At 43.0% G+C, this 26920-nt stretch overlaps 1 protein-coding gene across 3 annotated transcripts in view; it reads right to left on the bottom strand.

The window, feature by feature from the left end:
• Nucleotides 1-3010: 3010 nt before the first annotated feature.
• VPS41 (VPS41 subunit of HOPS complex) overlaps nucleotides 3011-26920 on the bottom strand; it is a 182834-nt gene continuing 158924 nt past the window's right edge. For 2 of the 3 annotated variants that reach the window (XM_059397245.1, XM_059397247.1), the window contains 6 exons: nucleotides 19777-19917; nucleotides 18399-18535; nucleotides 6741-6840; nucleotides 6590-6634; nucleotides 5109-5188; nucleotides 3011-4185 (listed from right to left, as the gene is read on the bottom strand). In XM_059397245.1, coding sequence (XP_059253228.1) covers nucleotides 4105-4185; nucleotides 5109-5188; nucleotides 6590-6634; nucleotides 6741-6840; nucleotides 18399-18535; nucleotides 19777-19917 — 584 coding nt within the window. In that variant the 3' untranslated portion in view covers nucleotides 3011-4104. The remainder of the gene's footprint in view (nucleotides 4186-5108; nucleotides 5189-6589; nucleotides 6635-6740; nucleotides 6841-18398; nucleotides 18536-19776; nucleotides 19918-26920) is intronic. The other variant, XM_059397246.1, reaches the window with a different exon arrangement.

Raw genomic sequence — 26920 nt, 5'->3', positions numbered from 1 at the left:
ACCTACCGAAGCAGGTACAGTGATCACCCCGTCCTACATTTAAGGCAAGTGAGGCTTGGAAATACTAGCTTACCAAAACAGTTTCGTAGTGACAGAGCATGGGTTAAAACTTAGGTCCACCTTAAGAGCAAAATGCTCCTCCTGTTTAGCTAAGGCCTCTGTGCGTATGGACTGCTAACCAGGTCCTTCCTGATCCATCTCTATGAATCATTTTTCTGAGCGTAACTGAAGCATTTTGCAGTTCATCTGTATTAAGTTTTCCACGCTTATTAAATATTACAAGGTGACTTTCATTCTCCATTCTGTCATTTGTGATTTCCTTCCACCATACCTATGCCACCGACAGTGCCTGTTTACACGAGATGTGAGACAGCCATGAAGAGACGAGCATGTACAGACGTGCCTGTAAAGCTGGGTAAGCACTAGGATTACAATAAAAGCCTGGTGACCCTTACGTACATAGTTTCTAATGTAAAATCATCTAAAAAATTGAAGCTTTTATGGGGTCGCCTTGGTGGCTCAGTGGGCTAAGCCTCTGCCTTCAGCTCAGGTCATGATCCCAGGGTCCTGAGATGGAGCCCTGCATCGGGCTCTCTGTTCAGCAGGGACCCTGCTTCCTTCTCTCTCTCTGCCTGCTTCTCTGCCTACTTGTGATCTCTGTCAAAAAAAAAAACAAATAAAATCTTAAAAAAAAAAATTGAAGCTTAAGGAGCACACGGGTGGCTTAGTTGGTTGAGTGTCCAACACTTGATTTCGACTCAGGTCATGGTCTCAGGGTCTTAGGATCCAGTCCCAGGTCAGGCTCCATGCTCAGCAGGGAGTCTGCTTGGGATTATCTCTTCCTCTGCCCCTCCCCCGCTCTCTCTCAAATACACACACACACATACACACACACACACACTCTCTCTCTCTAATAAATTTTTTAAAAGATTTTATTTATTTGCAGAGAGAGACACAGCAATAGAGGGAACACAAGCAGGGGGAAAGGGAAAGGGAGTCTGATGGAGGGCTCAATCCCAGGACCCTGGCATCATGACCTGAGTTAAAGGCTGATGCTTAACGACTGAGTCACCCAGGCGCTCCATCTAATAAATCTTTTTTTTTTTTTAAACTGAAGCTTAAGTTTAAACTCCATAGGCAGATGTCATCAATGAGGGCATGAACATTGTGATGCAATGGTAACTGAAGTCACTGAGTCAGTCCTTTGATATTTAGATAAAATTGGCTCAAGGCCCTTTATCCATTTCCCTTTAGGAAGACCAGCCTTCTCCCAACATGCCAGGAAATTTGGGGTTTTCATGCTCTTATTGTCAGATGCAGGTCTATGCTCCTGCTCCCAGTCAACTCCAGCTCTTACCTCCTGCCACTGTTTTGTTTCCCTGCTCTTCAGGGTCCTGGATGTAGAGCACAGCTCCTCAGTGTCCCACAGAACCCACTCACAGATGACAGTTTTGACACCAGACTCTACTGAACCCTGGGGGGAGGTAGAAGGGTCCAGCATCAAGGTGACATACAGGCGTGAATACTCATCTTTCCTCAAAAACCCTTTGGTTATCCTGGTTGCTTGCATTCCCTAAAATCCTCCTCGCTCGGTTCCCCTTCCTTTAGGAAGCAGTCAGCTCTGTGCTACGAACATCGCAGATTCAAACCGCCCCAACCTGAGCTGCAGATTTCACACAGTGACGATCAGCTATGAGTCCAGGATAGGGGTCTGGGAAGCCCAAGTGATGGTTTTGTATTCAAGTTGCTGGAGTTTTCTGAGCCTGAGTCTTGGTCAGAGAAGCCAGAATGAGCTGGTCTGATACTTAGCCCAGAGAAATGTCTACTATGCACGTGTGTACACACATCATATTCCTTATTTGGTGTTACTGGGTGAACTTTAAAAGAAACTGAGGAACGTCTGTATTTTTATTTACAGTTTACTTAAAAGCAGGCTGCTTGCTCTGTGCGGCTCGAACTCTGGTGGAGGTGGGCTGGGGGTGCTCTGGGCAGCCCGGTTCGGGGTCAGCTTTGTCAGGTGCTCCTGGAAGCTCTCCCTGTTGTCTGCTTCCTCAGTCCTCTCGGTAACTCTGTAAGCCATTGGCTACTTTATAATAAATCCCCTTCTGTGATGACAGCGGATTTTGTTTTCTGTGCACTGACCACAACAGGTCAAATTCATTAAAAAACCCCCAAAGAATCAAATACACAGCAGTTAAGATCACAGACGCTGCAGGCCTGCTCCCGGACCTTACTAAACGGATGGCTTGGCCCCGAGGTGCTCCAGCTTCCTCACCTGCAAGATGATGAGCGTGCGGGCTCCCATCTCACAGGTGGGGTGATAAGTAAACACAGTGCTTCTAATGGCACCTGACACACAGTAACTGCTCAAATGTTTTGTTTTGTGAAATACATAGTTTAACACGATGACAACCAAATTAAAAATCTGTTAGGACTTTCTCGTTCTTAAACTAGTATAAAGCCCTTGGGGCTAAAAGCAAAGGAGAACTGCTATCACAGAATAACTTTGAACTTGGCTGTTTCGCACTCAGAATGGCTTTCTGTAAGGAGGGGAGATGAATGTGCCTTTGCAACCACCGCCTCTCCTCCAACCCAAGTGCAGTGGTTTTGTTTCTTACCAGTGTTTCAAGGTGGGCTCACTCGTGAGGCTTTTTTGTGAAGGATTTCTCTGGTTAGAACAAGAGGGAAACAGAGTAGAAAGAGCACTAGCCTTGGAATAAGGGGAGATGATGCTGAGGGGGCTGAGAACTTTCCACTTTGGGATAATTTAAGACTAATGGGAAAAGCCTGTTGTCTGCTAGAGAACATTCTTTCAGACTCTATTGCAGAGATGTGCTGTGAATTTCCTCTGAATACCCCCAACCTCGGTTTCTTGAAAGGAGCCCTGCTCTGAAGCTCACCTTCACCTGTGACTGTGACAGCATCTCCACAATTCAGTTGCTTTGTCGGGAAATCAAGGGACACGGTATGTTGTTCCGCAGGCATAGGGAGCATGAGAGGAGATGCCAGGTTCACTGGTCAGTTTGTATTCAGGACTCATTAGCATCCCACCCTCTCCCCACGACAAAGCAGAAAGTTGCATTTATTCGCATTTGTGGGACTAAGAGTGGTGACAGTGTTTTCCATACATTTGCATCCACAGCAAGAGGATGGCAACCTATCCCAAGACAGATGAAGCCAGTAACTGTAAAACATTCCAAGTTTGAATTCTCTCCTTGCGTTCTATGTTCTCTAGGTTCCACGAGGGCCAATGAGGCTCTGGAGAAGGCTCCAGGAAACTTGTCATGCCCACCCTGGTGAGAATCCCTCTCAGACTCCGCAGCGTCCCTTTCTTCCACCCTGACGGCAGCAGCTAACTACGACCCCTCACACTCTACCGTATGGGAACCCTCCTCCACTCTCGGCGTGCCGGAGTCCTAGGAGGAAGCTGTTCAACCCACTCAAAGGGAGTCTTTCATGATGAGGAGAGCTAACATTTATTCAATCCACAGACACATGGAGCACGTGATCAGTTACCATACAACAGCATGACGTCGGCCTGCTCATGTGATTCCCAGATGTCCTTGAATAAGTGACAATTTACACAATGTTTCATTAAATGCCTATTAAGAAGACAATCACAGTTGATGACATAAACAACAACAACAAAAAGCCAAACCCAGAACATGAGGACTGGCGGCAGCAGAGCCTGTGGAAACAGGTGCCAAGTTGCAGCAAGCGCCAGCGGGGCAGCTCCCTGGTGGTGCCTGTGGGCAGCAGGGTCACCCTCGGCAGGCCGCTCAATGGCCAGACAGTTTGACTAGGATCTAGAAATTCATTTCTAACTTCCAGACTGACTTTTCTATTCCTAAGTGAAGAATGAGTCAAACAAATGATGAAATGCAGCCCGTGAGCCCAAACCTTTCGAGGCATGGATGGAGTAATCCCTCACTTCATCAAACACACAGAGCAAACTCTAGGGGACAGGCAAAGATGAAGAAATGTTTCTCTGAGCAGAACACAAACACATACAAGTCTTGTAACAACAGTGGGGTCCACAAATGCTGCTGTTTTTGCAAAAACAGTCTTCAGAAGAGAGGTGAGGAAGAGGATGACGGAGCCAGGCTACTTTTTCATCTCCAAAATGGCGCTTCCTGGCCCGCGGTGCTTGGCGCTGCAGATGCCGCAGAACTGTGCAGGAGAGTTCTAGAAGGGTCATTAGAAGACACATATTTTAACAAGAAAGCTCCTTCTACTCTGCTATTCAGAAATACTTCACGGGAGCAGAGGTGGTGGTGGGGAGGAAGCTAGGAAACAGCACTCCTTTTCTTGCTGGCTCACGTAGGACTCCGTCTACACCAGCTGTTACTGTGGCGCAGAGGGTACCCCACAGCAAAACAAGTGTCATGTGACCAAGCGGAAGATGGGAACAGGACCCTAAACACAGCAGTCTTGCTACACAAGCCAGGCTGAGAAAGTTCTACAAACTATAAAATGGTTCTCATTATACGTTGTGTCACTACAGTTTGATTCATCGATTTTACCTCAAAGAATTCACCTCCTGAACGTGCTTTTCTGATGTTTAGCACAGAAACCCCCTTTATCTTCGGGGAGTCAGTTCCAAGTCCCCCTGGTGGCTGTCTGAAACCACAGACAGTACCAAGCCCCAAATATACGAGGCTTCCTCTGTGCATCCCCACCTATGAGAACCGAGGCGCAGAGGAGGTTAGTAACGGACAGTGCTACCACCACACTGTCACGGAGGTCATGTGACTGGGGTCTCCCTGTCTTACACTGCACTCACTCCTCCTGTGGTGACGACAGGTGAGGTGCCCGCATGCTGAAAGGAAGAGAGGCAGTGACAGAGGCCCTGTGGGCCAACATGAGGCCACTACCGACCTCCTGGCCATTCACCAAGAAGAGCACCTGCACGACTGACTGTCACGGTAACTGACACCGCGGATAAGGGGGGACCACCATGTAGGCGATTCTGCACTTGATAAATAAATTCATTTTTCCCGTGTGATAGAAAGCCAATCCCGAGAAGCCACAGAGGATGGGTAGACTTCAGAGCGCACCCTCCCAACCACATGGCTCTCTTGTCGGCGGCTGCCAAGGGGCCAACTCACCATGCTGGGCACGGGCAGGCACTCCTTGTGGAACATGTGGCGGCAGTGGAAGGCCACCACGCTGAAGGGCTTCGCAGCGTCTATGGGGAGACAGCGGCAGAGGGAAGAGCACTCAGTGCAACAAGCCGGTGGAGAACTTGACCCCATCCTGCCTGAAAGTCCAGCTGCAGTTTAATTTTCCAGCAATAAGCTGCCTTAGGAGGATTATGTGTTCACAGATGCCCCCCGAGGGGCCGTGGTCTGATCAGAAGCAGCTACCAACGTGGGGGGTGGAGTCCCAGGTCACGTGCCTGGTCTCCCCGTCAGTGGTGACTATAAACGAGGGACAACCTCACTGCGAATGCAAGCACATTCATTCTAATAATTAGGATCAGTATGTGCATGACCTCCTCCCTTCCCTAGACCCGAGAAACACACCCTATGCTGAATCCACTTTGTGGCTTTAGGAAAATCCTGCCAGTTCACCTACTGCTTCTTCTGAGCCCGCAGGGCGGCATCCGTCTGGGCACAGCGGAGCAAGCAGCCCCCACCACCGTCCCAGGGTGGGAGCCAGCCCTGCGGTGCCTGTGCTATGGCAGGAAATCGCCTCTGCATCCGCACTGCTGGTGACACACTACCAGCAACCACGACGGAAGCTCCCTTCTCCTGCACCCACTGCAGTTTTCAACATGAACACTTAACCTCAACCTAGTTCCTCCAGCAAAGGCCCTGAGTGGAACGACTTGTCCTGTTCCTGTCCTATTCTCTAATCTCATAAAGCTAAGTACATTCCTACATCAGCTTTCTCAGTACCTCTCTATGCTGAATTCATAATAAAACGCTTTTTGCATCCCAATAACTCGGCTTTACTTTCTACTTTCAAATTAAGGAACTTCCTCTTCTCCTCTCCTTACGTAAGGTGCTCTGAGTACACATGACGACCCATGGATCTGCCAACTACAAACAAACACAGGCTTATGTCTAGATTGGATGGCAAGGAACAGGTTTCTGTTGAAATGTGGGAAAGTTAGGTGCCTCGAACCACAGAGCAGAGCCAAGTTTCAAGAAAAGGGGAGGCTACTTATTCACTTTCCCGCCCAGATACACATGATTCTTCTACCTTGGAATTTAAACATTGTCGATGGTAGATTTTCATTTTGTTTTACTCTAAAGCCATGGTATCTCACACAATGGCCCCTGAAAGTAGCATCCACATCACGTGGGAATGTGTTAGAACTGCAAATTCTGGTATCCAGCACCTCTTGGGGTGGGACCAGCAATCTGGGCTTTACCTCCCAAGTAATGCAGACCCCCTGCCGGGTGAGCACCTCAGCTTTTAAGAATTGCAGCACTAGCCTGAGACCAAGGAGCGCTGTGGCCTGAAATTCTTCTCTAAAACGGATTATTCCAAAAGCTATGCAATTTAGGAATTAGTTAACATCAAAATTTAAATTCCACTCCTCATGAACCCACATTTGGGGATCCCCCCCCAACCACCTTACCTGATGGAAGAATAGGGGAAAGGCATGATTCACAGATGTTCTCCTCTGCAAGGGAACACACACACTTGGGATCATACAGGATTTCTATTTGCCCTGTCTCTTCTGAAAGGAAAGCATATAATTCCAATAGGATTATTTCAGTTTTACCCACCATCGACCAGAACGCCTTTCATCTGAGTTCGGTGCATTTTCTTCAGTAAGGACAAAGAGTCTGCCACAAGGATCTTCTTGCAACCTTCACGAAGCAGGATCTAATGCATACATTGTAAAAAATAAAATAAAAAGCAGTTTTTAAAAGACTCAACTGCAGGGACAAACCCTCTTCCTGGGATTCAGAACACTGGTGTGTCTGAAATCATCCAATGAGGCACTCGCCCTTGCCTGTCCTCGGTATGCTTTTCCCTCCAAACTGCTCAGACCAACCCTTCCAGCCTCCAGTCGGTCATCACTGCACGTATGTGCCGCTTGTGAAATTAAACAGAAACTGCAAAGGCTGGCAAGGAAGGCTGTGGTAACCAACCCCAACATCATCTTACAGAGCTTCCTAACATGGACTCTGACAGTTTGGCCCCTAAGTGACCTGTTCATTCCAACCTCTACCTCTGCCCAGGATGGAAAACCTACTATCCCCAAATCCTCCATTTGACTGCATTAATTGCTCTATCTGCACTAGTATATACTGGGGCCCTATCATGTACAAGGAACTGGGCACAGAGAAACCAAACAGATGTGATTTCTGTCCCAAATGCCTTCCTGGCTGCAATCCCTCTTTTCCTTCCAATCCAAACTATTGAGCGTAGCGCTAAGAATGTAAAGTGACCCTGGTAACCATCAAATTTGGTGACTCTTAAGAGGCTGACCCTTAAGGGGCTGACAACTGAAAAATGACCATCGATATTAACATTGTTACAAGATTCATTTTCTTCACCCTAGTACCACACTTTCTGTTCCTTTATGCATTTGCCCTGGGATGCTGTTGGCCTCATTACAAATTTTCGCCCTCTCTGCCTGGAGAATTAGGAGCGGTGGCAACACCACAGCAGCCTCAGAAGTCGGGACGCCGAGGGCAGGACCCTGTTTCTGGCTGGTGCCCACTCTGTTCTGTGTTCCAGAGCCAGGGCAGGGTGCAGACAAAGATGGCCCACCAGCTTTCAGCAAGGACACAGCCCAAGAGGCAACCCACCCTACATTCCCATCCATTCTGCTGGCCCCAGAATGGGCTTCCAGCCTGTTCTGAGTTTTCTCAGGTGTTTTATCAGAAACTGGGAGAGGCTGTGTGAGGTGTGGTTAAGCTGGATGCCTTTTTCTTTTTTTTAAACTAGAATTAGTTGCTTTTTGAAGAGGGAGGTGCTCAAGGCCTGAAGGGCAGAGAGGCTCTCTGTGGCACTGTCTGTGGCCCGCTCTTCTGGCCTGATGGGTCCTAGTGTGAGTGTTTCTGGGTATTCCCATGTAACTGCCATGGAAGTCTCAGAGTGACGTCACCACTGCATCACTGCGGACTGGCTCTGGGTCACAGAGCATGCTGCTCTCATGGGAGCAGGCCGCCTTTCTTCACGCTGAAGTCACTCTCACCTCTAGAACCTATGTGGGTGTCCTGCTTTGAGGTTTTCCATTCGTGCCACAGAGAAGGGCAGTCAGGGAGCTGCCACCTGGAGCCTGCATCCCTGGGGCGTCTCCACACATGCTCCCTTCAAATCGCAGATAGCCCAGGCTGCGGGGGGGAATGCGGCCCAAGGGCTTTCTCCCAAATCACATGAAAGCAAATATTAAACAAACAAACAAACAAGAAAACCCCAGAGCTGACAACCAGATTAAAGTTCTATACCTGCCATTTCTAGTACAGATGAGAAGGAAGTATCGAGACACCACCTGTGACTTTTTATTCCTTAAAATGCTACTAGAAACTGAATTTCTGATTCCATTTAAAAAAGACATGAAAACTTTAACAGATGTCATTAAAGCACATTGGAAGAGAAAAATATAGTAAAGATGTCTAAGAAGTACCAAGAGCAGTAACATCAAGAAAATTTGTAAGCAAACCTATAAAGCTGCCCAACCTCCACCACCAAAATAAAAACTCAAGAAAACTACTGTCAAGCAGAATATGTTTGGTAAAATGTTTTAGCAAGTGTTGGCTCTGCCTCCCAGTGGGTATGTAGGGCCTACTGCATACGTAATACAGGAGGAAGAGCAGACCGCACAGGCCATCCAGAGGCCTCGTGTCTGTAGACTAGGAAGTAAGCATCTCTTCAGCAGGAGTACGTTTGTTGAAACAGGTATGATCTGTCGCCCTTGGAAAGTATTTTATAGGAAAAACTTGAGTATTCAGAGGCACACAGCCAGGAGAAGGGAAAATACACAAATACTGCTTAGTATGGGACTTCCTACTTCATTTGATCAAAGTCCAAGTCCCCGAATCAGAAAAACACAAGAACATTTTCATTTATGTGATGCCAGACAGGTAATAGCTATATCAAAAAAAAGTAACTATGGAAAAGAGCCATTTCTTCCATAAAACCTGTAGTGATTTGAAGGCAATCAGAGTGAAAGACTGTCCATGAACAATCTACTATTATATCCAGGTATTGCTTTCAACATCAGATAAGGCGTTAGGTTGACTATGGGTTATTCCCTGAAGCAACGATCAGTGACTCATGAAAAACGTGCAGTAGTTACCATTTTATCACCAATTTCGCCCTTAAAAGTTCATACTTGGTACTTTCCACAAATGTCTTCTTTTCTTTTAAAGATTTAAGAGAGAGAGAGTGTGTGTGTGTGTGTGCACACGGGAGGTGGGGAGAGGCACAGGAGAGAATCCCAAGCTTACTCCTGGCTTAGCACGGAGCCCAGTGCTTGATCTAACCACCTGGAGACCGTGACCTGAGCCAAAACCAAGAGTCCGACACTTGACCGGACTGAGCCGCCCAGGTATCCCTGACTGCCCTTATGACAACACTGATGGTGGAGTCAAAATCAGTCCTCTTCAACCCTCTCTGACCTTCAAATTCATGACTGCTGACAACTTCTGTCTTCTGAGGTCATAATACACGGCCTGTTACCCCTGTGGATGCTCACCTTCCATAGTCTGCTTTCCAGCCTTGCAAAACTTGCTGTCATTCCCAGACTTGGGACACATGAACGCTCTCCTGCCATCCACGTCTCTATGACCAGAATGGCACCAAATCACTGCCACTCACGTTCTGAATACTATCTGCCATTACTTTGTGCTACATTTCATTCTAAAATATTGGGGTGCCTGGGTGGCTCAGTCGGTTAAGCGTCTAACTCTTGATTGCAGCTCAGGTTACGATATCTGGGTTGTGAGATCAAGTCCCGCGTCAGGCTCCGCACTCAGCACAGTGTCTGCTTGAAGTTCTCTCCCTCCCTCTATCCCTCCCCACACTTGCAGGCACTCTCTAAACAAAATCTTTAAAAACAAATATGAAATACTGCAAACATAGAGCATACACTTCAGTCTCTTCCACTCAGGTTGAACAGATCTATTAAGATTTTACCATATGCTTCAGAGTTATTTCAGAAGAAACAATAGCATAGACAGAGCTGACACTTTCTTGTGCCTTTCTTCCTCCTCCTTTACAAACACAACTTTAACTTTGTTCAGTGTGTGCCTAAACTAAAATAAACAGCTGGCTGGGGCTCCTGCAACAGATCTGGGCAATGAGAGAAGCCTGGGAGGCTGGAAAGCCATCCTTTGCAAAACTATTGGACAGTCCTAGAAATTAAGCATATACCTGCTCCACGACCCAGCAGTTTTACTTGTAGGTGCTTAACCAAGATGAAAAGAAGGTCATCAACAAACTGTATGACAATGTCCTCTGCAACTTTATCCTTAATAACTCTAGGCTGGAAAAAGCCTAAACGTCCATCAACAGGAGAATATACCTTCAGGTTGCTGCCTCACAGCCACAAACTAGAGGCTGTATCTCCAGGCCTTACATCCACATTCCCAAGGCACAAGATGTGGGAAGCAAAGGGCCTTTTCCTCATGAGGCTTTGATTTATTGTTTGGGGAAGTGGTTATACCATTTTACACTCCCACATATTAAAATTTAGTATCTAATAAGTCTACCCTCCTTATTCTTCTTAGATAATCTTAAGCCATTTGCTTTTTACATAAATTTAAGCTGTAAAAAGTTCCTTGGGGGTTTTGATTAGAATTTTATCAAACACATAGATGATGATTACTTTAGAATTCATGACATTTATGATATACACATTCAATAATTACATGGGCAGATTCAGTTTTGCTAATGATTTATGTAGACTCTTTGCATTTGTGTTAAAGAAACAAGGCTCTAATTGTCTCAGGATGCAGGAAAGGTTAGACCAGCATCCCATGAGGAACCGAGGAGCTTTTCCATTCTGTTCCCTGGAAAAGTTGATGTAAAATAGGGGCTGCCTGGGTTTTGTTGTTGTTGTTGTTATTGTTTGTTTTTTAGGCTTTATTCTTTATTTGTTCAGATGAGCAGAAAAGCAGTTCTTCAAGATGCTGGTTTCTCTCTAATGAATGTTACTGCCCTTCCAGTCACTGAATCCAGAAGGCAGGGCTGGGACAGTAGCCAGCATCCTGGCGCTGGGATTTGCTGGCCACCTCCCAGCATCCTGGGACCTCAGGTGTCACCTGTTTCCATTGTATCCAGAGGAAAGACTGCATTTCTCACCCCCTGTGCAGGGTAAAGGTGTTGCTCCCCTTCCCCTCTCCGGGTCCTGGTTAAAGGTCAACTACAAAATATATTTGGGGATTGCCTGTTTTTTTTTGAAAAGTCTGATGAAACTAACCTCTGGAGTTGACTGTGGAATAGTACTTTTATTTTGGCTTTATGTTCTGACTGCTGATTTAATGACTGCAGGTCTATTTGCTCTTGAGTAAATGCTGGTAATTTATATTTTCCTAGAAAATTGTTTGCATTTTCAAATATACTGATATAAAATTATAGCACTTACTTAGTTCTTAAATCTTGTCTGCACCTTTAGTTATATTCTCCCTTTTTTGTTCCCCAAATATGTAGGTCTTCTTTTCCCTGATCAACTTTGTTGAGGTTCTCCTATTAGTCTTTTTTTTTTTCTTAAAGATTTTATTTATTCAACAGAGATCACAAGTAGTCAGAGAAGCAGGCAGAGAGAGAGAGGAGGAAGCAGGCTCCCTGCTGAGCAGAGAGCCCAATGCGGGGCTCCATCCCAAGACCCTGGGATCATGACCTGAGCTGAAGGCAGAGGCTTTAACCCACTGAGCCACCCAGGTGCCCCCCCCCCCATTAGTCTTTTGATTCTCTCCTCCACAAGTCCTGTGGTTGAGGACATGTATATTCTAACCTGATGTCCCTGTTAGCCACTCTTATTTTTTTTTTTTAAAGAATTTTATTTATTCATTTGACAGAGATCACAAGTAGGCAGAGAGGCAGACAGAGAGAGAGAGGAGGAAGCAGGCTCCCCGCTGAGCAGAGAGCCCGATGTGGTACTCGATCCCAGGACCCTGAGATCCTGACCTGAGCCGAAGGCAGAGGCTTAACACTGAGGCGCCCAAGCGCCCACTCTTATTTATTAAAAGATTTTATTTATTTGAGAGAGTGAGTGAGTGAGCAAGCACACAGTGGGGGCAGAGGGAGAAGGAGAAGCAGACTGAACAGGGAGCTCGATGCCAGAACCCTGAGATCATGATCTGCGCTGAAGGCACACTGAGCACCCAGGTGCCCCTGTTAACCACTCCTGTATCTTCTATCTCTTCACTACTCTTCGCTGCGTACGAAACAATGTCATCAGGTTTTCCAGTTAATTCTTCCTTTCAGTTTCATCCAATCACTGGCCTAGCACTGAATATTGAAATTTCAAATGAATACACACATAATTTCAAAGAATTCTACTTGGTTACTTTTCAAATATTCCTATTTTCTATCATATTATTCTACTTTTTATTATCGGGTCTATTTTTTCTTTTCATGCCTTTGTTTTAAAAGGACTTACTAATAACACCTTTGGTACTGATCTTGTTTTCCAGTTTTTGGAAATATTAAGATTGTCATTTCATTTTTCATTCTTCCATATAATCTATAGCTCAAATTACAATCTATATCTCCTATTAGAATTTCACCAAGGTAAGTAAACCACTGGTATCTTCTTTGCTCAATTTCATAATGGCATCAAGTTCTCATCTCAAAAAGTACTTGAGGGCATTACAGGCAAATACAATATTATCTTTTAGAGATTCATTTCTTTTATGGAACTTTTTATTTTTTTCTTCCCACACATTCTTCTCAACAACTCTTGTTTTCTTATCATTACACTGTTTTTCAAAGCTTTTCAGCATTACCTTTATCCTTTTATTTCCATCATTTTCAAATCAGCCAGTTATAGTGTCTATAATCAATCTGTTATAGGCATACCTTGCTGTACTGTAAATTTAAAAACGTATTTATAAGCTAGCTATTGAAAACCAACATGAGACTCTAGATTCTCCTCCTTTTTCCTTATTTCTCTGTAGTTCATCACCGATAATCATCCCAATGAAAAGCAAAAAGCACCAGACTTATAGATATTTTATAAAGCAATAAAAGAAATGAACATCGGTGAAGTTATTATTGTTCTTTAGAAACAGCTGCTGTGAGAAAAATGCCAAAAAAATTGCAGTTTCTGAAATGTTTATTTTAAAAGATTCTTTGAATGTTGAACTTTTTGCTGACATTACCTTGTTCATACTGCAATGCTTATCATTAGAATTGCAAATGACAGTTACCTGGGTTTATAAGCCCCAGTATGATATAAGAGCAAGCCTGGGAAACCATTTTACCTAATTTCAAATCTATCATATAGGCTATGATGCTATGGGATCTGAATTCTAATTGAAAAGTGTTGCTTTTGTTGGGAATTATCATTGAAGATAATGAACTACAGAGAAGTAAGGAAATGATAGAAAGGCTCTAAGGTCTCATGTTGGAGCTAAAAGCAATATTACAAATATCATATCTGGTTTTATGACAGCACAAAGTACACATGTGCTAGACTGATTAAAGAAGCTAGAGTTGGTTGTCACAGGCCACCTATGTCACCTAAAGGCAGTGATGAGGCCAAATGGAAACAACCTGAAAGGAAAAAAAATCCGTTTTAAGTTTACTTCAGGAATCTATGAATTTAAAAAGTCTCTCACCTCGTAGAAGAAATTAAGAGCTTATGTACTGTGAAGAAGAAGAAACCATCTGAGTCCAAAAAAGTGGGTAAGAAAGACCTCACTATCTCCTCTTAATTCATTTGTCTCTGGATTTCAAAGTAGAGAGATGAGGAACAATACAGAAATATGGCCTGACCTAAAGGCCTGTTTCTGAAAGAACTATATTAGGATCCTGAGAGACCCAGAAGATACTATAGAGATCACCTAATCCTAAATTCCTGAATGTCAAATGTCAGAGCACAGACTTGTGCCACGCTGAGCGTAAGAAATCTCAAGGTGATTCAAGGCTAAAGTCTCCTAGCTGCCCCCCCAAAGATTCTAGTCTAGCCTCTCTGGGGTGGTACCTGAAACAAAGTAATTTTTAAAAGAATTTAGATAATTCTGGTGTGGAGTCAGGCTTGACAAACACTGACTTGATATACTGGGGAAACTGATATCCAGAAAGGTTGGGTGCCCTCCAGGAGGTCAGCAGGCTTGTTGGTGGGAAAACCAGGCCTAGAGTCCAACTCTGCACACATCGTGTCCACCGTTCTTTAGAGACAACGGGCCGCCTGTTCAACACCGTGTCCTCCTCTGCTGTCGTAACCAGCCCGCACAAGGAAGGCTTCTCCAGAGACCAGGGAACCACCGGCGGTCCACACAAGATGTAGGCAGAGGACCTGGCCTCAAACCCAGTTCATCACCTTCCCAGATGGGCAAATAATTTTTATATCAAAACAACAAATGCTATCTGTCCTTGAAATCAGGCCTAGAAACATTTTAAGTTTATGAAGTATGATAAGGGCTACTTTTATCTTATTGACTTCATGAAGCTTTTCAAATTTGTTGAGTAATTATACTGACAGTGTAACAAATTATAAAAAATATATGAAAATAAACTTACCAACTTCAACACTGAAATCACTGAGGACATATTTTCCTTCACTTTAATGATGTCACAGACCTCTAACATGCCTCATACTAAAAACGTCACTGAAGAAAGTTGGTGCATTTTAGGAAACATAAAATTTTAAAACCTGAAGAGATACTGATTTTAAGTTTTTTCCTATAACTTTTCCTGCCTTCTGTTTCCAATTGGCTATTAGCTAGTGAGGGAGCTCCCAAAGCCATTTCCAGTGGCCCAAACACATTTTACAGCAATGGATACTTTATCATAAATCTGCCCCTGAGAGAGTCCCAGTGCATATTAGCAAAAGATCCCAAGAAGCTCTTTCCCTGACATCTGACCATGAATCCTCAGGTTTCATGCTGAATGGTCCCTAGCAGCCCTCTGGGGTGCTTCCCTGCTGCCCTGCCCAACAGAGAAGGTTCCAGGTTCTCACAAATTAATGAACCTGGAAAATTCCCCCTCAATTTTGGTAATTAACAGGCTAGCCATTTTTTATCCTGTGAGAACATGTGAAAATCAACTATACTTTTATGGGACAAACAAGAGACTACACAGAGTAAAAAACAAACTACACAGAGTAAAAACTACACAGAGTAAAAAATACATATGTGAAACCTTTCCAGAAACTTGAAGATGCTCTATAATTTTTTTTTTAAGATTTTATTTATTTATTTAACAGAGAGAGGTCACAAGCAGGCAGAGAGAGAGGAGGAAGCAGGCTCCCCACCGAGCAGAGAGCCTGATGCGGGGCTCAATCCCAGGACCCTGGGATCATGACCTGAGCTGAAGCAGAGGCTTTAACCCACTGAGCCACCCAGGCGCCCTGACTATAAATTATTTTTACAGTGATCTCTGACAGGTGGCCACGGAAAGAAAATAAATGGTCATTAATGTAACAGTAGTCTTTCCCATAGAAAAAACTTCTAAACTCTTTCTTCATATATAAGAAGGCAGCACCCCTGGAACTGTTTGAACCACTTGCCCGAGGTAAGCAGTTTCTCTCTGCACCTCCAACAAGTCCTCTGAACTGCACTGGAGACCACGAGGCCATTCCCACAGGTTCTGCCGCCTTCCCCGTGGGTCCCTCCTCTCCACCTGGAAGCCACTCCCTGGTCCAGGTTTAAGAGAGCCCCTGGCTGAGTAACCCCCAGCCTTCTCAACAGGTCACCAATAGCACACTTCCACATCTTAAGGGAAAGCTCTCAGTACATTTAAAAATATAATGAAGGGGAAAAAAAAATACTGATTTAGCAGCTGTTTTTGTGGATGAGTTTTTTTATATGGAATACATTTTGCATCTAAAAATTTATTTTTATTCCCAGTTACTCAGAATATGCAAATTTATTCATAAAAAATGAATAAGCAGTGAGACCCAGTGGTGCACATGAGCTTGGTTCTCCGGATTAAGAGCCTATTAAGAGGGATTTATTATATGTTTCTGTAGGCACTGCAGAGGCTGGAAAAAAAGAAACATTTTCAAGCCAGAGGCCAAGCTTAATGCACTACTAAGCGGGAGGACAAAGGAGTGGACATTTGGTCACCTTCCCTGAGGTAGAGATGCTCAGAGATACCACACCTAAATGACTTCTCAATACATCTGGATCTGCAGCTTCACACGGGTCCTGGCACACACGGAGGAAGGCAGAGCCAGTGACAGATCATCAAGCTCACTCCTTCCCGGGGCTTTAGGAGGTTGGACACTGAAGCCATTTTCCCTGAAGCCTAATTCCCACTTCGGAAATAGGGAAACATTCCTACCTGGGCCACTCTGCTGCAACCCTTGGGTACTGTCCAAATCTCCAGAAGCTCCCCGCCGGCCCTCTGCTTGCTTCTTCACCCATTCCGCTCCTACCTCCTCCTCCCTGCCCTGCTCATTCTCCCTCCCAGCACCCCTTTCGCAGGATTGTCTGCAGACCTCCCAATTCCTCTGTCAATAAATACTTGCATATCGTGAAGCTTTGTGCAGGACAGACTCTCTACCTCTGCTTTAACCAAACATCTCTTTCTCTCCCAGTACCCCGACTTCCCGTGAGCCCACCTGAGGAAGGCTCTTGTCCTCTTCCACCCCGCCCGCAGGAAAACCTCTTCTCTTTCAGGTTGTGCTGCCCCAGTAATCCAGCCCCAGTGCTCGGGAGGGGAGCCTCCCCTCCCAGTTCACAGAGAGTGCCAGAGCCTAGCTACGGCCCTCCTACCCGTCTCAGTGCCCACGGGGATGACGTGCTGCCCTCACAGTTTCTCAACCAGTTCCTCTCCAATGACCCTTACCTTCACCTGCTTCCTGAACAAGTTCATGAGGGCTCTGTCAGAAATGTTAATGTACCAACACCCCACTCCCAGAGCCCGCATTCTTGTTCCTCAGCTCTGTCGTTCCTTTACATCTCACTTCTCATCTTGATGCTCTCAATCTTCCTCAAGTCATGCTCTTTTACCTTGCACCCCTAGTGCAGCACCCTCCCCCACACTGAACCCTCACAGTGGCCCAGGGGCCTCACAAATCCTCAACACGAGGCTCCTCTCCTTTCTTAACCTGATAACCACGTCTCTCCCTACCATGTTATTTTCTGGCTCTATCTGCAAAATCTTTACATTTCCAGGACAGCGAATTCCTCTGTATTATAACAAAAACTCATTTTCAAATGAAGGTGAGAAAGAACAGGCCAAATAGTTCAATAAATGCGATTTAAACAATTTCAAGTTCTATGGCAGCTACCATCTACCAGGAAAAGATTGGGATGCTGTGTAATTAGCATATTAATGATTTATATGAAAACAACGGGTTCCATTGCTTTTATCACAAATTCTGAATTATTACAGAAAACAAAGTTGTACTAGTCTAGAAAACAGACAAAAGTTAAATAAAATCATGTACTTCAACATGTTTCAGGCAATGGATTACAGAGTAGCTTCAAGGAAATAACAATTATTTGAAAACCTTTTTTTTTTTTTAAGATTTTATTTATTTATTTGACAGAGAGAGACAGCAGAAGTAGGGGGAAGAACAGAAGGAGGGGGAAAAGCAGGAACTCTGCTGAGCAGGGAGCCCAAAGCTGGGCTCAATTCCAGGTCCCTGGGATTATGACCTGAGCCAAAGGCAGATGCTTAAACCAACTGAGCCTCCTGGTAGCCCCTTGAAAAACTTTTTTTTAATTCCCAAAATGGACACAATACTCATGTTGCTTAAAACTGGCTTGAGGGCTCTGGCAGCCACTGTAAATACCCCTCACCCTTCCCAATGCCATGCTGTATCTATCACATAAACGTAACCTGGGTGGCTCAGTGGGTCGGGTGTCTGTCTTTGGCTCAGGTCATGATCTCAAGGTTCTGGGATCAAGCCCCGTACCAGACTCCCTGCTTAGCAGAGAGCCTGTTTCTTCCTTTTCTTCTGCTGCTTTCTCTCCCCTACTCAGGCAGGATATCTGCTTCTTCCCCTCCTTCTTGCTTGTGTTATCTTTTGCTATCTCTGTCTTCCTCAAATAAATAAATAAAATATTAAAAAAAAAAAAAAAGTGCCTGCTCATCAAGGAGAGAAAATCTGGGGATGGTTAAAAAACTGGATGGTTTCCTTAAAGGAAGAGATTTCTAGTTTCTCTACTTGACGAGCTTCCCATATATCTGGGGCCTAAATAAAATGTAACAATGCAACCGAATTCTGTTACCTAAAATAACCCTAGAAATGTTTATCCAGAAAGCAAATCAACTCCCTCCCCATGCTGATCTGTCGAAGAAAGAATACTTACTTGCAAATTGTAGTCTTGCAGAATTTTAACCAAGGAATCTCTCAAATTCGGGATCTCCATCCCTTCCTTAATACGGTGAATCAACAGAATTGGGTCTACATGTGTGCCGATGTTGTTCAACAAGCCAGTAATAAATGCTGCAAGATACCACATGGAACAATGAGCACATCAGCAATGTATATAAGGCAGTCAAAAGGAACTCAAGTAAAAAATTATTTCCTTGAATTTCCAAATTCTCAAAAACTAACTTTCTTTTTATTTCATGACATAAAGGGGAAGCTCTGTCAGTGAAAAGAGCCAGAGAGCACAATGATGACTCAGGACACAGCCTTCGACGGCAAAGGGGTACAACTGACATTTATTGAGAACTTACACTACAGCTCAGCTGTCACACACTTTTCTCCAGTTTTCTGCAAGGTATGAATGTATTTGTCCCCATTTTACAGGCAAGGAAACATGTTGGTTAAGTAATTCATTCCAGGCCATAGAGCTAGCAAGTTAAATGCCCCAGTTCACTGGCAGGGCAGACCGTGGGTCCCAGTAATGACGTGTTCCATCTCACCCACCCTGTGTCCCTGGCGGTGCGTAAATTACAATTTCGTCATGCTAAGCTTGATTCTCAAAGATGCATGTGCATGTGACGGTCTACATCTGAATTTGACTTGAATAACATTATCCTCTTTGTAGCTCTTATAAAAAGAATCACAAGAGTCATTTCTAAAACTTGAACATCTTGAAACAGATAAATATTCTTCTTAAAAAATGAAGGGGGTGGGCGCAGACTTTTAAATCATAACTGCCGGTTTTGGAATCATTTCCAGATCTTCAAAAGAGGACCTGGGTTACTGTCAGGTGACTGTGTATCTCCTTCTAAAATGCGGAGGCAGCCACAGGGAGGCAGCACACACACAGTCCTGGTGCCACACGAGGAAACGAGGTGGGACAGAGATTAGGTACTGTCACAACAAACATCTGAATATGGCCAGTGTCCAATAACAGGCCTAGGTTTCCATGAAAAGAAACTGGTGAGAGCTTTACATTTTAAAAATTAATATCCCTATATCCAAACTGAAAAAAAAAAAAGAAACAAAACTAAACTATGTCAGGTGACATTGAGTAGGGGTACAGTGTGTCGGAACGGGCTTCATGGGGACTCAGAGAATGAGTTTCAAGAACTTAACCACCTGCTCGTTTGCACATTCAGGTACTGCTTCTCTACACAGGAGGACTGGAAATCGTTACAATGTACCTAGCCTGTTTTTGTTATAGATACTTCACCATATTTTTCACCCAATGTGTCTTGAGATAATTCCAGTTGTAGATGTAACTGGACGTATTGAAAGAAACAGGTCTGACTGCAAATGGCTTTTCTGCTTACGCGGTTTGTCGATGGAATATAAAATCAGATCTTCCCAGAGTTCTCCGTCGTCTTGCTCCTTGGCAAATTCAATGGCTTTATCAACATCATGTAATTCCTCCATGATCATCTTCAGGGCACTGCGGCTGTTACCCATTCGGCCTAGCAAAGATGTGAGAAATACTTTCAGGATGCTTTAATAAAACATTTTTGAAGAATCAGCATATCTCTTGTTTACATATGTCTTGAAAGCTAAGACAAAAACACATTTTCTTATGGGACATTAGAATTTGCCATTTATAACCTAATGAAATAATGATTTCCTGGGTGTTTTCTCTGTGCTGTATACTCATTTAAGTGCTTCATATAAATTACATCATTTAGTCATCACTATAATCCTATGAGGTATGTTCTACTATTATTTCTTCTTTACGGAAGAGGATATGCAGCAACATTAGTAACTTGCCAAGATCATACAGCTGGAATCTGAACCCAAGTCTGTCAGATCCCTACTTCCTTCCTACTTCCCTATTTCTTTTGGACATCTTGATACCCAAATACAGTTAAGACTTTTAAAGGCCTTGGAGCCATTCTGCCTCTTTAAGTAGTTTTGGATTTACTCTTTTGACACACTCTGTGCCAAACACAAACTCAACTATCAGAGGGCTACCTCATTTCCTACTCTTCCAAGTTTGGGGGAAAGCCTTCCAATAACTTTCATTAAATGAGAGTATTTATCAACTATGCTTCTATCTGGCCAATTATCTTTACACACTTTGCTCATTGATCTATTGGCATTTTAATGGCTTTAACAGTTTCCCTGAGGTTTTAATACAGTACATGCAGAAAGCTTTACTCAGGAGGGACGGCAACTCAATCCTTCTCATTCTGAGCAGCCCTTATCAAGTGAGAATAGTGGGCCTGTGAATAAAATGATGTCCGATTTGTTCTACCTTCTGTAGCATTTTGTTCTTCCGACAAGTATTATTCCTATGGTTTAGGTCCTAAAAATGGTTAATTTTTAAAATGTGTATAGGATTTTTAAATTTTCATAACTTCAGAAAAGGACATTATGGCTCCCTTGTAAGTTCTCCCCTTACTTGTCTACTGGGAAAACATGACATCATGACGAAAATGGACTCTTCTGGAGTATTTTCTGGGCAGAGACAAAGGAGAAACATCTCATGCTCGAACTCCATGTTTCTGCTATGAATACCTGCATAGAGCTTCCTTGGGAAACCTTCAGGCATCTACCCTGCTTTCACGTAAATGGTTCATTCTGGAGGAAGGTGAAAGATAGTAAGTACGACATAAACAGAGGCAGTGCCAGAGGCCCAGGGACAATGGAGAGCTAGATGATACCAAAGTTCTCTCCTCTCCAAAACGTCCATATTCAAGTGCATTTTCTCCAGTTACTTAAGGTGTGATGAGGGACAATGAACATTATTTTCTACCGGGATGATAGTAAAATGAACTGTTTTTTTTTTTTTTTTTTTGCAAATGAACCAACTCGTCATCTCCTCTACAATTCATTTGTGAGGTGTGCGCTAATAGACTTACTAGGCAATATTCAGATGTTAACTTCAACAGCATTTATTAAATAACGCTTCTTTCTCTACTGAGCTGCAAAGTCCCCTTTTCTACACATTCCATTCTTTTTTTTTAATTTATTTTTTATTTTTTTATTTTTATTATTTTTTTTAATATTTTATTTTTGATAAACATATATTTTTATCCCCAGGGGTACAGGTCTGTGAATCACCAGGTTTACACACTTCACAGCACTCACCAAAGCACATACCCTCCCCAATGTCCATAATACCACCCCCTTCTCCCAAACCCCCTGCCCCCGGCAACCCTCAGTTTGTTTTGTGAGATTAAGAGTCACTTATGGTTTGTCTCCCTCCCAATCCCATCTTGTTTCATTTATTCTTCTTCTACCCACTTAAGCCTCCATGTTGTATCACCACTTCCTCATATCAGGGAGATCATATGATAGTTGTCTTTCTCTGCTTGACTTATTTCGCTAAGCATGATACGCTCTAGTTCCATCCACGTTGTTGCAAATGGCAAGATTTCATTTCTTTTGATGGCTGCATAGTATTCCATTGTGTATATATACCACATCTTCTTGATCCATTCATCTGTTGATGGACATCTAGGTTCTTTCCATAGTTTGGCTATTGTGGACATTGCTGCTATAAACATTCGGGTGCATGTGCCCCTTTGGATCACTACATTTGTATCTTTAGGGTAAATACCCAATAGTGCAATTGCTGGGTCATAGGGCAGTTCTATTTTCAACATTTTGAGGAACCTCCATGCTGTTTTCCAGAGTGGCTGCACCAGCTTGCATTCCCACCAACAGTGTAGGAGGGTTCCCCTTTCTCCGCATCCTCGCCAGCATCTGTCATTTCCTGACTTGTTGATTTTAGCCATTCTGACTGGTGTGAGGTGATATCTCATTGTGGTTTTGATTTGTATTTCCCTGATGCCGAGTGATATGGAGCACTTTTTCATGTGTCTGTTCGCCATCTGGATGTCTTCTTTGCAGAAATGTCTGTTCATGTCCTCTGCCCATTTCTTGATTGGATTATTTATTCTTTGGGTGTTGAGTTTGCTAAGTTCTTTATAGATTCTGGACACTAGTCCTTTATCTGATATGTCGTTTGCAAATATCTTCTCCCATTCTGTCAGTTGTCTTTTGATTTTGTTAACTGTTTCCTTTGCTGTGCAAAAGCTTTTGATCTTGATGAAATCCCAGTAGTTCATTTTTTCCCTTGCTTCCCTTGCCTTTTGCGTTGTTCCTAGGAAGATGTCGCTGCGGCAGAGGTCGAAGAGGTTGCTGCCCGTGTTCTCCTCAAGGATTTTGATGGATTCCTTTCGTACATTGAGGTCCTTCATCCATTTTGAGTTTATTTTTGTGTGTGGTGTAAGGGAATGGTCCAATTTCATTTTTCTGCATGTGGCTGTCCAATTTTCCCAGCACCATTTATTGAAAAGGCTGTCTTTTTTCCATTGGACATTCTTTCCTGCTTTGTCGAAGATTAGTTGACCATAGATTTGAGGGTCTATTTCTGGGCTCTCTATTCTGTTCCATTGATCTATGTGTCTGTTTTTGTGCCAGTACCATGCTGTCTTGATGATGACAGCTTTGTAATAGAGCCTGAAGTCCGGAATTGTGATGCCACCAACGTTGGCTTTCTTTTTCAATATCCCTTTGGCTATTCGAGGTCTTTTCTGGTTCCATATAAATTTTAGCATTATTTATTCCATTTCTTTGAAAAAGATGGATGGTACTTTGATAGGAATTGCATTAAATGTGTAGATTGCTTTAGGTAGCATAGACATTTTCACAATATTTATTCTTCCAATCCAGGAGCATGGAACATTTTTCCATTTCTTTGTGTCTTCCTCAATTTCTTTCATGAGTACTTTATAGTTTTCTGAGTATAGATTCTGTGTCTCTTTGGTTAGGTTTATTCCTAGGTATCTTATGGTTTTGGATGCAATTGTAAATGGGATTGACTCCTTAATATCTCTTTCTTCTGTCTTGCTGTTGGTGTAGAGAAATGCAACTGATTTCTGTGCATTGATTTTATATCCTGACACTTTACTGAATTCCTGTATAAGTTCTAGCAGTTTTGGAGTGGAGTCTTTTGGGTTTTCCACATATAGTATCATATCATCTGCGAAGAGTGATAATTTGACTTCTTCTTTGCCGATTTGGATGCCTTTAATTTCCTTTTGTTGTCTGATTGCTGAGGCTAGGACCTCTAGTACGATGTTGAATAGCAGTGGTGATAATGGACATCCCTGCCGTGTTCCTGACCTTAGCGGAAAAGCTTTCAGTTTTTCTCCATTGAGAATGATATTTGCGGTGGGTTTTTCATAGATGGCTTTGATGATATTGAGGTATGTGCCCTCTATCCCTACACTTTGAAGAGTTTTGATCAGGAAGGGATGCTGTACTTTGTCAAATGCTTTTTCAGCATCTATTGAGAGTATCATATGGTTCTTGTTTTTTCTTTTATTGATGTGTTGTATCACATTGACTGATTTGCGGATGTTGAACCAACCTTGCAGCCCTGGAATAAATCCCACTTGGTCGTGGTGAATAATCCTTTTAATGTACTGTTGAATCCTATTGGCTAGTATTTTGTTGAGTATTTTCGCATCTGTGTTCATCAAGGATATCGGTCTATAGCTCTCTTTTTTGGTGGGATCCTTGTCTGGTTTTGGGATCAAGGTGATGCTGGCCTCATAAAATGAGTTTGGGGGGCGCCTGGGTGGCTCAGTGGATTAGGCCGCTGCCTTCGGCTCAGGTCATGATCTCAGTGTCCTGGGATCGAGCCCCGCATCGGGCTCTTTGCTCAGCGGGAGCCTGCTTCTCTCTCTCTCTCTGCCTGACTCTCCGCCTACTTGTGATTTCTCTCTCTGTCAAATAAATAATAAAAAAATAAAATCTTAAAAAAAAATAAATAAAATTAAAAAATAAAATATTAATACCATCTTGTTTAAAAAAAAAAAAATAAAATGAGTTTGGAATTTTTCCTTCCATTTCTATTTTTTGGAACAGTTTCAGGAGAATAGGAATTAGTTCTTCTTTAAATGTTTGGTAGAATTCCCCCGGGAAGCCGTCTGGCCCTGGGCTTTTGTTTGTTTGGAGATTTTTAATGACTGTTTCAATCTCCTTACTGGTTATGGGTCTGTTCAGGCTTTCTATTTCTTCCTGGCTCAGTTGTGGTAGTTTATATGTTTCTAGGAATGCATCCATTTCTTCCAGATTGTCAAATTTGTTGGCGTAGAGTTGCTCATAGTATGTTCTTATAATAGTTTGTATTTCTTTGGTGTTAGTTGTGATCTCTCCTCTTTCATTCATGATTTTATTTATTTGGGTCCTTTCTCTTTTCTTTTTGATAAGTCGGGCCAGGGGTTTATCAATTTTATTAATTCTTTCAAAGAACCAGCTCCTAGTTTCGTTGATTTGTTCTATTGTTTTTTTGGTTTCTATTTCATTGATTTCTGCTCTGATCTTTATGATTTCTCTTCTCCTGCTGGGCTTAGGGTTTCTTTCTTGTTCTTTCTCCAGCTCCTTTAGGTGTAGGGTTAGGTTGTGTACCTGAGACCTTTCTTGTTTCTTGAGAAAGGCTTGTAGCGCTATATATTTTCCTCTCAGGACTGCCTTTGTTGTGTCCCACAGATTTTGAACCGTTGTATTTTCATTATCATTTGTTTCCATGATTTTTTTCAATTCTTCTTTAATTTCCCGGTTGACCCATTCATTCTTTAGAAGGATACTGTTTAGTCTCCATGTATTTGGGTTCTTTCCAAACTTCCTTTTGTGGTTGAGTTCTAGCTTTAGAGCATTGTGGTCTGAAAATATGCAGGGAATGATCACAATCTTTTGATACCGGTTGAGTCCTGATTTAGGACCGAGGATGTGATCTATTCTGGAGAATGTTCCATGTGCACTAGAGAAGAATGTGTATTCTGTTGCTTTGGGATGAAATATTCTGAATATATCTGTGATGTCCATCTGGTCCAGTGTGTCGTTTAAGGCCTTTATTTCCTTGCTGATCTTTTGCTTGGATGACCTGTCCATTTCAGTGAGGGGAGTGTTAAAGTCCCCTACTATTATTGTATTATTGTTGATGTGTTTCTTTGATTTTGTTATTAATTGGTTTATATAGTTGGCTGCTCCCACATTGGGGGCATAGATATTTAAAATTGTTAAATCTTCTTGTTGGACAGACCCTTTGAGTATGATATAGTGTCCTTCCTCATCTCTTATTATAGTCTTTGGCTTAAAATCTAATTGATCTGATATAAGGATTGCCACTCCTGCTTTCTTCTGATGTCCATTAGCATGGTAAATTCTTTTCCACCCCCTCACTTTAAATCTGGAGGTGTCTTCGGGCTTAAAATGTGTTTCTTGGAGGCAACATATAGATGGGTTTTGTTTTTTTATCCATTCTGATACCCTGTGTCTTTTGACAGGGGCATTTAGCCCATTAACATTCAGGGTAACTATTGAGAGATATGAATTTAGTGCCATTGTATTGCCTGTAAGGTGACTTTTACTGTATATGGTCTCTGTTCCTTTCTGATCTACCACTTGTAGGCTCTCTCTTTGCTTAGAGGACCCCTTTCAATATTTCCTGTAGAGCTGGTTTGGTATTTGCAAATTCTTTCAGTTGTTGTTTGTCCTGGAAGCTTTTAATCTCTCCTTCTATTTTCAATGATAGCCTAGCTGGATATAGTATTCTTGGCTGCAGTTTTTCTCGTTTAGTGCTCTGAAAATATCATGCCAGCTCTTTCTGGCCTGCCAGGTCTCTGTGGATAAGTCAGCTGCCAATCTAATATTTTTACCATTGTATGTTACAGACTTCTTTTCCCGGGCTGCTTTCAGGATCTTCTCTTTGTCATTGAGACTTGTAAATTTTACTATTAGGTGACGGGGTGTGGGCCTATTCTTATTGATTTTGAGGGGCATTCTCTGAACCTCCTGTATTTTGATGCTCGTTCCCTTTGCCATATTGGGGAAATTCTCCCCAATAATTCTCTCCAGTATACCTTCTGCTCCCCTCTCACTTTCTTCTTCTTCTGGAATCCCAATTATTCTAATGTTGTTTCGTCTTATGGTGTCACTTATCTCTCGAATTCTCCCCTCGTGGTCCAGTAGCTGTTTGTCCCTCTTTTGCTCAGCTTCTTTATTCTCTGTCATTTGGTCTTCTATATCACTAATTCTTTCTTCTGCCTCATTTATCCTAGCAGTTAGAGCCTCCATTTTTGATTGCACCTCATTAATAGCTTTTTTGATTTCACCTTGGTTAGATTTTAGTTCTTTTATTTCTCCAGAAAGGGCTTTTATATCTCTCGAGAGGGTTTCTCTAATATCTTCCATGCCTTTTTCGAGCCCGGCTAGAACCTTGAGAATTGTCATTCTGAACTCTAGATCTGACATATTACCGATGTCTGTATTGATTAGGTCCCTAGCCTTCGGTACTGCCTCTTGTTCTTTTTTTTGTGTTGAATTTTTACGTCTTGTCATTTTGTCCAGATAAGAGTAAATGAAGGGGCAAGTAAAATACTAAAAGGGTGGCAACAACCCCAGGAAAATATGCTTTAACCAAATTAGAAGAGATCCAAAATCGTGAGTGGG

This window comes from Mustela nigripes, chromosome 4 (assembly GCF_022355385.1).
Source record: "Mustela nigripes isolate SB6536 chromosome 4, MUSNIG.SB6536, whole genome shotgun sequence".
NCBI lineage: Eukaryota > Metazoa > Chordata > Mammalia > Carnivora > Mustelidae > Mustela > Mustela nigripes.
This window is presented reverse-complemented; position numbering and strand designations above follow the sequence as displayed.